The sequence below is a fragment of the Talpa europaea genome (genome assembly GCF_964194135.1).
Source record: "Talpa europaea genome assembly, chromosome: 7".
Lineage (NCBI taxonomy): Eukaryota > Metazoa > Chordata > Mammalia > Eulipotyphla > Talpidae > Talpa > Talpa europaea.
This window is the reverse complement of record NC_140074.1, coordinates 106,865,389-106,879,690: the sequence shown is the minus strand read 5'-3', so window position 1 is coordinate 106,879,690 and position 14,302 is coordinate 106,865,389. Positions and strand designations below refer to the sequence as shown.

At 37.9% G+C, this 14,302-nt stretch overlaps 1 protein-coding gene across 2 annotated transcripts in view; it reads left to right on the top strand.

Moving 5' to 3' along the window:
* AATF (apoptosis antagonizing transcription factor) overlaps positions 1 to 14,302 on the top strand; it is a gene marked incomplete at its 5' end in the record, with an annotated part of 99,101 nt that overhangs the window by 39,959 nt on the left and 44,840 nt on the right. For both annotated transcript variants that reach the window (XM_084236182.1, XM_084236181.1), the window contains one exon: positions 948 to 1,031. In XM_084236182.1, the coding sequence (XP_084092308.1) occupies positions 948 to 1,031 (84 nt within the window). The remainder of the gene's footprint in view (positions 1 to 947; positions 1,032 to 14,302) is intronic.

Here is a 14,302-nt window from a genome sequence, read left to right as displayed (position 1 = left end):
CAGAATTGGAATAAGCAAATCATTTTGTTTAAAGGAAATTTATTTATAGAAGAAATATATATTTAATACTTTTTTTAAGTTCATAAGAATTTAATATGGAAAGTAAAATTCTCTCTAATCAGAAAATTCACTACTCAGATTTTATCAATGTTCACAGCTGTAGCAAGCTTTCAGGTTTTTTTCCTATTTACATGAGAACCTCTAAACATATATGTGCTTGTAACACAAATACATATATAAAATATGGTTGTCCTTTTTTTTCCACTAATGATATACATGTGTAAATACAAGAATGCTGTAAATATATAAAATCTTAACCACTTTTTAAATCTAATATGTCCTATGTACTCTTCCATATCGTTACAGAGATCCACCTCAGTTTTCCTAGTGACTACAGAGTATTCCCTTGCATGAATGGGTACTATAATTTATTCAAACAGTGGGTGTTTATGATGTCTTCAGTTTTAGAAACAATGCTGTAGGAAACATTCCTGAGCATTTAGATTTCTATATTTGTGAGACATGGATAGGTTTCTTGGAGTGGAAATGTTGAAGAGAATACACTTTTGAAATCCTGATAGAGGTGTTGTCAAATTGCCTCCAGAAAAGAATATATTACTTTCCAATCACACCACCTATGTTTTCCAATATTGAATGTTGCTGGCTTTAGAGGTGAAAATGATATTTTCTCATTTTAATTTGCATGTATTTAATTAGAATGAAATTAAACATTTTCATATGATTACTGACTGTAATGCTTTTTCTGTCAAGTGCCTATTAATATTTTTGCCCATATTTTAATTGGACTGTTTTTGTTCTTTGATTTTAAGAGTTCTTTATGTCTTAAAGCAAACAGTGCTTTCACAATTATACACATCACTTATAGTAGCTACGGTTTTTTGATAACCTCCCTGGAATTCATGCTGCCTTTTTTCTCATTGCTGTAGGAAGTCCTTCCTGTAGCCCCTGCCAATGCTCACCTGAAGGACTTGGATGAAGAAATCTTTGATGATGATGACTTTTACCACCAGGTAAGATTTTTTTTACACTCTTCTTTTGTTACAAATCAGGCTTCCCTGATTTAGAGGGAGGGTAGAGTCAGGGAGTTAGAATTGTTGTGTTCAGAATTGACCTACTGTATAGTGCTGTTGTTCTTCGGTCTTATGTTTTTCCTATTGAAATGAAAACTGCTGTAAGTACTTCTTTAGTTGTCACAAAGTGTAAATTATCTGTAAAATAATTTCAACTTCTGTGCTGTGAGTGGTTTATTCTTTTTCTACCATTTTTTAATAATGTCAGTGGAGGCTCATTTGTTAGTTATTTGGCTTCTTACCCTGTCTCTATTACATCAGCATATTGAGCTAAAGGGCTGGGACCCTGGGGTTCTTGAATTGCACTTTTTTGATTCTATTACTTACTAAGTCTCTCCATTGTTTTCTGTGCCTATTCAGATCAGTTAAGTATGTGTTGACATTGTCTTCTACTGTTGATTATAATAATAGTGTAGTGCTTTGAAGACAGAAACAATTGGTAGATGTTGGAATATCGTGCAGTTCTCAGTCTCTTCACAAATGTCCTTCATTTCTGTCTCTGGCATTTTATGTGCTGGCATGATGCTCTTTTTTAATGATGCTAGTGACTGTTGAGGTAGACTGAACATTTGGGCTATTCTAAAGAATTAAAATAATTTCCTGTTATCCTGGCCCTCCTGATAAATCATACTTCTTAGTGAAATGTGCTTTAGGCACTACCGTTTCTCACTGTGGAAAATCGAAGCTATTGTTCATCAGTGGTACCCCAGTTTTTCTTAAACCATTGCTTATCAAGATAATTTTTTTTCTCTGCTGAATTTTTAGCGTGTTAACTTTTGCCAGGGAATTTGCAACTGCTTTTTGAAAGTTGAGTTGTGATGGCTATACTATATATAGGAGATATGAAGGAGGAAACTGAGGAAAATCAAGCTGTGAAGCCGGTGGAACAAGTGTTTGTCTGTTGGGGATGACCTTGGTTTTACTTTAAAAAGAGAAAAAATACTTTCTGTTAGTCTTTCTAGTCACTCTATAATGTTCAATAAAATTATTGCCATAAATGAATTCTAAATTAATGATGAGAAGGTATAAGAAAGAGGATTGGTATGGCCTCCGGTTTTCCTAGTCAGAGGTCCTGATTCTTTTTTCCTTTCCTTCTCTTATTATATCCATTTGTCAGGAGAGTATGGAACTCTATTTTGTTCTGGGGTGTCTTAAGGATGTACCTGATATGGGATATTAATGCTGTGTAACTGTATGAGATCATGGGAGACAATCAAAAATGTTCCATTCCTCATTAATTGAAGTGTACATTGTTTGATGGAAAGTGCATCATACATTAAGTAGGCTCAATAAAATAAACTGAAATTGCTGGAGGAGTTGCTTCCACTGACAGTCCTCAGTCTGGAAGATTCTTTTTTTTCTTTCCTTTCTTTTTTTTTTTTTTTTTTTGCCTGAAGGTCTGTTTAAAAAGAAATCGCATTACTCGATTGGCCCTTCCTCCCAATTAATAATTTTAACTTCGATAAATTCTGATTTCAGAGTTATGACTAGTCACATCTTAGCTTTTCCCCTTGCTGGTTAATTGGGGTGCTGGGGTTAATCTAAATTAAAACTTAAACTAATAGAGGTCAGCAAGGCAGCTGAAACACCTGAGTGAAACAAATGGGGCTGCCAGGCGCAACTTTATCTTGGCTGTTTCCCAAGAGGGAAGTGGCAGCAAATTGGAGTTGTTTCAGGCTTCTGTAAAGGTGAATGATGGGTGACACTTGTTAATGTACAGCATCTCCGGAAGCATTCCAGATTGCTTTGCTGCTGTACCAACTGCTGCCATCAGTGCACAGTCAGTAGGAACTGGACCAGTTGCCAACATCTGGCAGCACAGCAAGGAATGGGTGCAAGTCTTGAAACCCCGCAGATTCTAAATATGGTGCTTAGAACTGTGCAGGCTTTAATCACTTACCACTCTTTGGCAGCAGGCTACGACAGCTTATCCTAGCCTCGTACATCACATCCCGACATCTGCTGAGCTGCAAGGCAGCTGCACATTCATTTTCTTTTCTTGCCTTTTCTCTTTGCCTCCTATTCCTCCTTTTCTTCCCACTTTACCCCGCCTCCCTTCAGTTTTCCTCCCCTCCCCAATATGCTTCTTGGGAGAGATGATCTGTAAAGATTACTGCTTCATTGTGTGCAAGTAATTGTGGTGATGCCAGGCCCTTGACAGACACAACGTAGCACCTGTTCTGCTGACCTGGTTAATTTCTTCTGTTGAGTGGGATTTGCCAGAGATTGGAGCTGAAGCCAATTCAGTGATAAGGCTAAAGAAAATGGTTGTATGTTTTCTGTCACCTCCCAATTAAATTGGCTTCATAAAGTGCTTTCCTTTATTTGTCAGAATAGTAAGCCTGAGCTAAGTGTTGTATTCAGAAGTGGTACAATATATTACAATGGGACTGTGAGTTTTCATTTGTGTGTGTGTGTGAGTGTGTTTTTCTTAATGTGGTCATGTGGAAGAGCTGGGTTGTGAATATAATACATTTTGTCTTTTTTTTTTTTTTTTAAACCATACTTGAAGCCAGACTCTTTGGGTCCATGTTTTGTAAGGAAGAGATTATAGCCACATTGAATTTTAATGTTTCATTGTGAGGGTTTAAAGGCTTACTTGGTTAATTCAGGTGTCATGAGGCTGTGTAAATGCTCTGACTACTTAGAGTGATGTTCAGGGTCAGAACACCCAATGCCCACCCCATACACATTTACACTCTCATTCTCTTTGTTTCATAATGAGCCTTAAGCTACTACAACTTTAAAAATGTTTGTATTATTCAATAAAGGTTTGTGTATATGTGTGTGAAAGAGGCACTAAAGAGTATCAGATATTATAAATATATAACTTTTTAAATTGAAAGGAACTGAATTATAAGAATTATAAGAAACTGAATTCCTGAGAAAGTAACTTCCTGAAAGTCATATAGTAAATAGCAACATCTAGTACTTGATTTCAAGACTTTTTAGACCAAGTCTCATTCTTCCTATACTTCATTTCTTAAAGACTTTTTTAAAAGATTTATTTTATTTATTTTTGCATACAAGAGCTGGGGTGTAGGCCAGAGGTGTGGAAGAAGAGGAGAAGGGAGGTTAGAGGATTCACCAGAGACAGAGTGGGGAGCAGAACAGGCAGATTGACTGAAATACACTGCTGAGGGGAGCAGTGAGCGAGACAGGAGAGGTCTGCTCTGCCATGTGGGTAGCTCCTTGGCCTGGGATCAAACTCATACTGCAGTGGCTGCTGATAGCTTCATAGTGCTGATACTTAACCCCTTGTGCCACTAGGGAGGCCCTCTTAAAAACTCTTGTGCCACATAAAGACTTCACTATAGCATTACAGTTTTAGTTTGTAAATAAGGTTCATGTTCCTAGAACTGGAATATGTATGTAAGAAAGTAAATTTTTTTTCCTTAGAAGGTGAACAGTTACTTAACAATTGAACTGTTACTTAACAGTTCTGATGAAGACATTAGCTTCATAGTTGTATTACTGGTTTGTTTGGAAATCAGAATTGCTGGAAACTTGAAGTATGCTCAGTGGTGAAGATTACCAGGGACTTCACCTGCTGAAAGCATTGCAGTTTTACTCTCAAATGGAATTAGTTTGCATTTGGCCTATTTCTTGTCAAAGCTCATCTCTAAAGATAATTTCATAAGACATGAAGATTACAACTGATGATGAAGGATAAGCTCTTCAGAAGTGTTTTCAGTATCTGTTTTTCAGTTTCATGATCCCATTTGCAATTTTTAAACTTTAGTTTCTTTCAAGATGTGTTTTCTGTGTTACCATTTTAAGTTTTTCTTCTGATTTGATTTGCTTTTTTTAACCATCAGTTGATCTTTGACTTGATAAGCTCAAGTTCTTGAAAAATTGAATGAAGGACTAACATTTACTGAACACCAGTTATGTGCCAAGTGCTGGAATAAGTAGATAGGTACTTGATGTAGATCTTTATTTAATCCTTATAAGACCCCTATATTGAGATATGGCTGCATTTAGCAATAAGCTATATAAACTGACTGGTTTTATTCTTTCATATCTTAGACCCCAAGACTAGTTTCTTGTCACCTCATGAGATATTTTGTCCTGAAAGAACTAATTGAGCTTAGGTATTGACAGATCAATACCTGGATTTCTAAAGATTCATTAGGGTTTTGTATGTTGCTTCTAGCTCTGTTTAGTTTTGATCTGGTTTGTCCTGTCACTTTGAATTTAACCAGGAGTGTCTGGAGAAAGGCATAATAGGTTTTGCTCTTTTGATGACTACTTCGATGGGTTAAATTTCTCCTTTATTTGCCATCAGGACATGTCTATAACTGACCTTGCCACATGCTGGCCTTTTGTATCCAAGACACTTGATAATGCCATAAACAAGTAATTACTAATTCACTGAACTATTAAAAGTCAATAATGTTAAGAAATGGAGAAGAGGCAAGCTTTCTGACAAGATGGTTTACCTTAATTAAATTGGTGAGTGATTAATGTGGACAGTTGATGTGGTGGCTTTAATTGTATGCATTTAGATCTTAGTGTGAATAAGAGATGTCTCAAGCCTATTCCTACTATAATAACATTACACTGTTCTTACTGTTGACATGTATTTTTCCGTGGTTCAATTTATGGTTAATGACATGTTTGAAAGTTTGAATTCAACCTACTCCTTTTAATCAGTTGTTAGAAAACAGATACCTTTTGTTCGGGGCTTTTAGTTTTACCTTTAAATTTTGCTATATGAGATGTACCTAATGTTTAATAAGCTTATCAGACTTTTAAGAAACATTACATAAGTTTGAAAAATGAAATTGTAGTTAAAGATATAGCCGAGAATTAATCAGGTTTTTCTTTTTTTAAGATTTATTTATTTATGCATACAAGAACTGGGGTACAGGCTAGAGGTATAGGGGGTGAGAGGATTCACCAGAGACAGAGTGGGGAACAGAACAGGCAGACTGACTGAAATACACTGCTGAGGGGAGTAGTGGGCAAGTCAGAAGAGGTCTGCTGCACCATGTGGGTAGCTCCCTGGCCAGAGATCAAACTCATGCTGCAGTGGCTGCGGATAGCTTCATAGGTTGTGTGTTAACCCATTGCACCACCAGGGAGGCCTGAATTAATCAGGCTTTTTGAGGCATAGTAAAGATTTTTTTTTTTTTTAAAAACACCTCAAACCAAATACCAATGTCCAATTAACTCTCACTTTTAATAATTAGAAAATTATTTTGTGTACCATCTGTAGGTACTTTGTGACTTATTTTAGCTTCTGTTCTGCTATTGTTTGTCCATGCTTAGATCCAAATACCTATCAATATTGGCGTTTGATTGCTGGTATAGATTCACTATTGTGGCAGTTGCAAGAACAGGAGGTCAAAAGCCACATTTTAGATGCAAGGTCCAGAAATTTCATCAAACACCAGTGTCAAGGCAAGGTACACATGACTGACCCGCATTTCCTTGCTTTATAAAACATGAAAGCATGGTGTTAGTACTTTTAGTCCTTTAAACAAAGGTAAAACCTCAGAACAAAGCCTCAAATGAAGTACATTTTGTGAAACTGTCTAGGACAGAGATAAAATTGGCTTAGAGCTATTGAAGAAACTTTTCAAACACAAATGGTACCTTGAGAATTTACAAGGCAAATATGAGCAGCCAAAATTTCTGCCTTTTCTGTACTAAGAAGCGCAATGTCAGCTGACTAAAAATTAAACACAGGATTCCAGTAGTATTTTAGTAGCTCCAGGTAAAGAATCTGACACTCCTTAAGAAATGGAGAATCTACCTGTATAGACATGGTGTCTTGGTATTAAATCATATTCATTGTATAGCTCCTCAAAGTAAATTGTAAGGAAAATGATTGAGCATAGAAAAAGGAAGCTAATAAACATCTTTTAAAATGTATGTGTATTGTGGGTCCAAAATAGAAAATAATTGCTTTCCGCTTAGAGAGCATCATTGGGGACCATAAAGTCCAAAATGTTTTTTACAAACTGGAGCCTAGAGGAAGTAAATGACAAACATAGGTCCTTGATATACAAATATACATGTAGTTATCTAGATTTGTCTTATCACAAATATGCCTCAAGCATTCATTAGCTACTGATTTCTCCCTCAAGCTATTTTCTGTAACCTGTAAAAGACCCTAAGAGATGATATTAGATATGAAAGCTTGTTAATATTTTATTTATAACTCTATCTCCAAGAAATAGTTATTGTAGAAGCCAGACTGGGAGCCCAGGATCCCTGGAAACTTAATTTCAGGTTAGAAGAACCTTCAGGTTGGTGATGGATATTTGCTGATTCATTTTGCTATAGCCTATTTTGTATATTTTTGAAATTTATATATCAAGTTAGGGAGAAGTTTCCAGGTTTTTTCTTCCTTTCGTTCATTCAATAAATATTTGAGTACTTCTCTGTATATACTGAGTAACTATTGTTCTAGGCTGTGCTGTCCATACCAGTAGCAACTAACCACACAGCTATTTTTAAATTTTAATTAGTTAGAATAAATTTTAAAATGCAGTTCCTCAGTTATACTAGTTCTTTTTCAACTGAAAGTCACAACTGTTAGTGACCACTGTATTGGACAGTGTAAATATAGACCTTTTCCATCATCACAAAAAGTTCTGTTGGAGCTTTATTAGGACCTGGAAAAAAACAGTTCAGTCCCTTTGTGAAAATTCATTCTAGCTTAGAAACAGAAATACAACAGTGCAGCAGAGAATGATTGGTGAAGGGAATACTAGGGCAGGGATGAAATGGGTTAGTATTTTAATAGAGGATGTTCAGAGGATAAGGTGTATTTAAGCAGAGACTTGAAGGCAGTACAGGTTTCTAGGGAAAGAGTGTTGGGGGCAAAGGGAATATCAAATGCAAAGACTCTGAGGCACAAGAGAAATTAGCATGTTCTAGGAAAACCAAGGAGATCAGTGTCCCTGGGATGGAGTAGGCAAGAAAAAGAGTGTGATAGGAGAGAAGATCAGAGAGGTAATGGGTACCAGGTACTGTAGGACCCTTGCAAGCCATCGTAAGCCTGGACTTTTACTGAGACTGAGATTGGATAGCACTAGAGGATTTCCAGCCGAGGAGAAACATGATTGGGCTAATATTTTAAAAGAATCATTGAAATGGCTGTGTTGAGAATAAACTATAGGGTTATTTTGGAGGGAGTGCTGAGAGGTGGTTGGATTCTGAATTTATGTTGAAAGTTGAGCTGACAGGATTTGCTGATGGATTGTATGTGGGCTGTGAAGAGGAGCCCAGGATGACTTTAAGGTTTTTGACTTGACAAATTGGAAGGGCAAAGTTTCTATTTACTAGATGGGGAAAAACTGTGAGAGAAACGAGTTTGCAGGAAAAATCTGGAACACAGTTTTGGCTATATCAATTTTTCCCCTCATGGGCCTGTGTTGGCTTTAATTATTTTGATTCCTAATTAGTTATATTAAATTTAGGATACCTCTGAAACATTCATATGGAATTGTTGAAAAGATAGTTAAACATATAATTTTAGAGTTTGTGGGAAGATCTGGACTAAAGTTATGAATTTGAGAGCCATCTGCATATAGATTGTATTTAACAACTGAAACTAAATGAGATCACCTAAGGATTGAAGCTAGAGAGAAAAATAGATTCAAAGCTTGAGTCCTTAAGCATTACAGGTTGGGAAATGAGGAGGGACCAGTACCCAGCACTGGGAGGAGCAACCACTGAGGTGTAAGGGGGAATAAAGAGTCTAAAGGAAGAGAGAGCCTAAAGAAGTAACTAAAAACTACTGGAGTTAGTGAATTTGGCAAAGTTGTAATACATTCAATTGTACTACAGCATTCAATTGTGTTTCAGCATTCAATTGTGTTTCTGTATAACAGCAGCGATCAATCTGAAAAGGAAATTAAGAAGACAATTCTACTTACAATAGCATCCATAAGAGTAAAATACCTGGAAACAAACTTAATCACAGATGTAAAAGACTTGTACACTGCAAACTAAACATTGCTAAAAGAAATCTAAAAGTACCTAAATAATCGGAAAGCCATCCCATGTTCATGGATTAGAAGTTTTAATATTAAGATAATACTTCCCAAGTTGATCTACAGATTCACCACAATCCCTACCAAAATCCCAGCTGCCTTTTTTACAGAAATTGACAAGCTGATCCTAATTTTCATATGGACATGTAAGGGATCCTGGATTGCCATAACAATCAAATTTACTACAACGTACAATAATCAAGATATTGTGGAACTGAAATAAGGTTAGACATATAGTGCAATGAAATACAATCAAGAGTCCAGAAATAAATCTTTACATGTATGGTCAGTTGATTTTTCAGCAGTGATGCCAAGGCAGTTCAGTGGGGGAGAGAACAGTCTCTTCAATGAATAGTTCTGGGACACCTATAGATTTTTTTTTTTAACCTATGGATTTTTTACATGTGGATGTCCACATGTTAAAAAAAATGAAATTGAAGTCTTCCCCTTATGCCTACACAAAAATTAACTCAAAATAAGTCATCATATGCTTACATATAAAAGCTAAAATCATAAAGCTTTTAGAAGAAACAAAACAGTAAATTTTCATGATTTTTGGTTAGGAAATGCTTTTATTAGATACAACAATAAAAACATAAGCAACAACAACAAAAAAGATAGATTAAATTGGATTTTGTTGAAATAAATTTTGTGCTGCAAAAGGTACAATAAAGGAAGTGTGAAATACCAACAAAATGAGAGAAAATATTTGCAAATAATATACCTGAAAGGGGACTGGTATCTAGAATATATTTTTTAAAATGTACAACACAGTAATAATAGATGAACACCACAATTAAAATAGTATAGGAATTGAGTAAACATTTCTCCAAAGGAGATGTGTAAATGACTAGTAAGCGTAGGAAAAGATGTTCAGCACCATTAGTTTTTAGGGAAATACAAATCAAAGCTACAATGAATAGAACTTCATACCACTAGGCTGTATCTAATCAAAAAGATAATAAGTGTTGGTGAGGATATGGAGAGTTTGAAACTCTCATACGCTCTGATGGGAATATATATTGTTCCAGCCTCTGTGGAAAACAATTGACAGTTCCTCAAAACATTAATATCGAGTTACCATATGACCTAGCAGCAGTTTCACCATTTGGGGTATATCCAAGAGAAATGAAAACAATTGTACACATGTGTGCACATGTGTGTGAGCACACACACACACCTCCTATGTAAACATTCACAGCATTATTCTTTTTTTTTTTTTTTAAAGATTTATTTATTTATGTAAGCACTGGGCATAGTCAGAAGCGCTGGAGGGTGAGAGAACTCACCAGAGTCAGAGCGGAGAGCAGAGCAGGCAGAAGGACCGAAGTACACTGCTGAGGGGAGCAGCGGGCAGCAGGAGAGGCCTGCGCGCCATGTGGGACCCTCACCGGTTGCCGGGGCTCGAATTGGCGCTGTGGAGGCCGCAGGCAGCCTCACAACCCAGTGCCCAACCACTGCGCCACTGGGGAGGCCCCACAGCATTATTAATAGCCACAAAAGTAACATCCCAAATGTCCCTCAACTGATAAATGGATGAACAAAATGTGGTGTGTTCATACAATAGAATATTACTCAACCACAAAAAGGAATGAAGTACTGGTGTTTTCTACAACATTAATGGACCTCAAAAACATGTCACGTTGGAGTTGCAAAATACCACAGATTTAGTCCTTTTAGATGAAATGTTCAGATTTAGACTCATCTGTAGAGCAAAAAGTGGACTGGACTAGTAGTGTCTTAGACTGGAGGTGCGGGGGGTGAAATGGGAGTGACAACTAAGGGGTAAAGGGTTTCTTTTTGGAGTGATGAAAATATTCTAAAATTGGTTATGGTGATGGTTGTACAACTATGAATATATAAAAGTATTGACTCAATTAAAATTAATGAATTGCATAATATGTGGATTATATCTGAATAATTTTTTTTTTTTTTTAAGATTTATTTATTTGGGCCTCCCCTGGTGGCGCAGAGGTTGAGCGCTGGGCTGCAAAACTGCCCGCAGCCTCTGCAGCACCAGTTTGATCCCCAGCTGTTGGTGAGGGTCCCACCATGGCGCACAGACCTCTCCTGCTGCGCCTGCTGCTCCCCTCAGCAGTGAATATTCCGTCGGTCTGCCTGTTCTGTTCCCCGTTCTGGCTCTGGTGAATTTTGTCACCCTCCCGCGTTTCTGACCGTACCCAGTGCTTGTAAAAATAAATAAATAAATAAATCTTTTAAAAAAAAAAGATTTATTTATTTATGCATACAAGAACTGGGGTACAGGCCAGAGGTGTGTGTGTGTCGGGGCGGGGGGTAGTGAGCGGATTCATCAGAGACAGAATGGGGAACAGAACAGGCGGATTGACTGAAATAAACTGCTGAGGGTAGCAGCAGGCGAGTCAGGAGAGATCTGCTGTGCCATGTGGGTCACCTCCCTGGCTGGGGATTGAATTCATGTTGCAGTTGCAGATAGTAGTAAGGACTGAGATTGACCCTTGGCTTTAGCAACATGGAAATCATGTTGTTGTTGACAAAAATTTCTTTGGTAGAGTGAGCCACTGGGTTAAAGAGAGAATGAAAGGGAAAAATTTAGAGATGGTGTATATAGACAACTCTCAAGGAGGTGAGAGTAGAGAAATGAAGCTGTAGCTTGAAGGATTGGGAGAGTTGTTTTGCTTTAAGATAGATGTACTTTGTATGCTGATGGAAATGATCCAGTAGAGAGTGGAAAATGGATATTTCAGGAAAGAGGTGAGAATTGCTGGTGAGTATGCACTGGTTAGGAGGGGTGGTTTATGCAAGTAGAGAGGATATGGAGTGATGAATAGTTGATCCATCAGAGTTGGATGGACACAGTTGTCAGTAGACATAGGGTGGGAGCATGTGCAAGTTTTTTTTTTTTTTTTAAAGATTTATTTTATTTATTTATACAAGCACTGGGTACAGTTAGAAGTGCGAGAGGGTGAGAGAATTCACCAGAGCCAGAGCAGGGAGCAGAGCAGGCAGAAGGACCGAAGTATACTGCTGAGGGGAACAGCGGGCGGCAGGAGAGGTCTGCGCGCCACATGGGCCCCTCCTCCGGTGGCCGGGGAGCAGCCGGGGATCAAACTGGTGCTGCAGAGGCTGCGGGCAGCTTCGCAACCCAGCGCTCAACCGCTGTGCCACCGGGGAAGCCCCATGTGCAAGTTTTTGTCTAAGTGCTTTTATTTTATCAATTAAGAAGCCAGGAGAGAAGATATAGCAGAAATTGGAGATCTGAAAGAAGAAAAGGTATGGCAAAGTCACCTAAGACAGAATGTAAGAATGAATGGATGAGGAAATGGTAGTAGAATTCTCAGGTGGCACTAAAATCCCAAATAAGCTTAGTGGTAATGATTTTGAAGTAAGATCAAATCACAGTCTTGTCTTTTTCTATAGCTAATTTAGCTACATAGACACATGTACTGAGATTTAACATAGTTTGTGGGTTTTGTGAAGGAAATACAGGTATATAATCTCATCTGCAATTCTGAAATCAGGAAAGTTCTGAAAACTCACAGTTTTTGATTGATTTGTTTTAGTAAGTTTGGCAAACTATTGTGGTGGCAACACATGATCTGAACAATCATGAAATGATTTTTAAGTTTTCTTTATGCCACTTAGTGGGAAAATCACATATTTTATTGAAGAAATAACATGTCTTTGGGATGGTGCCCCCGAATCTGCTGGGGCCTTTCTGGTATATACACTTTACTACCATCTTAAAATCATAAAAATTCAGAATCCCATGACACTTCCGTTCCCAAGGGATTATGGGTCCATATGACAAAGGGACAGCATGCGAAGGAATTGTGGTTGTATACCAGGGGTGATTATCCCAAGGGTCTGTGAGTAAGGGGAGAAGTGAGCATGTAAGGAGAGGAGGAGGGATGCTGAAAATGTGGCAAGATCAATGGGTTATTGATTCTAGTGGGGCTTAAAAGTTATTGGACCCTGAATGCTAGGGGAGAGTGCTAGGCAGACAGGCAGTGGGTTCTTTCAGCAGGGCTTTGAATTCTTATAGGACATAATTGCAGAATGTAAGTTAGTACTATCTTTTTGATTCCTTTCTTGTGCATCCTTTTGAGTAAAATCTCTTGTCCCAAATGACTTCCTCTTTATTCTTTCAATACCAATGATATATTGTATGGTGCCATTAAAAGAAACACTGCCAAAGGATGCCCAGAAACAGTCTGTAATTGAGCTAGTGTCAAAAGATATATAACCCTCTCCCACCTTTATTATAGATGGGGAGTTGCAGGGGATTCACACCACGATATCTGTCTGATGACGGGACTATTAGAAATTCTAAACAATAGCATTCTCCATACCTTGTTACTGTGGGTATGGATTAGAGAGATTGGTCAATGTAGTCACTCAGTACTTGTAAAATTCTTTTCATTTATGGGGAAAAAAAAGGAAAAATTAAATGACAAAAAGAGTCTCAGCATTTAATCGCTTAGTTCTTACTCTGTCTTTACACATCAGACCTAATACTGATAGTGATTTACTTACACTTCTAGTTAATAATTAGACATTGGAAGGCACTATATATCATGCCTATTGGAATATATGGGGTCTGATGAAAAAGTTTTCTATTTTGACTAATAAATTTTAGCCCAAATGGCCATGCCTAGTGAAATATTATGGCCTTTGAAATATTTCAGAACTTGTGCAGAGGAAACAGTGTTGCTTTATTCAGCAATTGAATTTATCATATTCTCCAAATCACAAGCCTTAGCTCCGGCTCCGGAATGGAGGCCTGATCCAATGCTGAATCAGAAAGTGGAAAAACTAATCAAATCCATAAAGTCCAAAGGCAGTGAGGCAGAATTAGGCTGACTTTTCCAGTGGTATCCTCTACCTGTACATTTTCTTTTTTTTTTTTTTTTAATAGAGGCATGTTTTTATTTATTTGTTTGTTTGTTTGTTTTTGTTTATACACGCACTGGGCACAGTCAGAAGCGCGGGAGGGCTAGAGAATTCACCAGAGCCAGAGCGGGGAGCAGAGCAGGCAGAAGGACCGAAGTACACTGCTGAGGGGAGCAGCGGGCGGCAGGAGAGGTCTGCGCGCCATGCGGGACCCTCCTCCCGTGGCCAGGGAGCAGCCGGGGATCGAACCGGCGCCGCAGAGGCCGCGGGCAGCTTCGCAACCCCGCGCTCAACCGCTGCGCCACCGGGGAGGCCCCATTTTCTTATTTT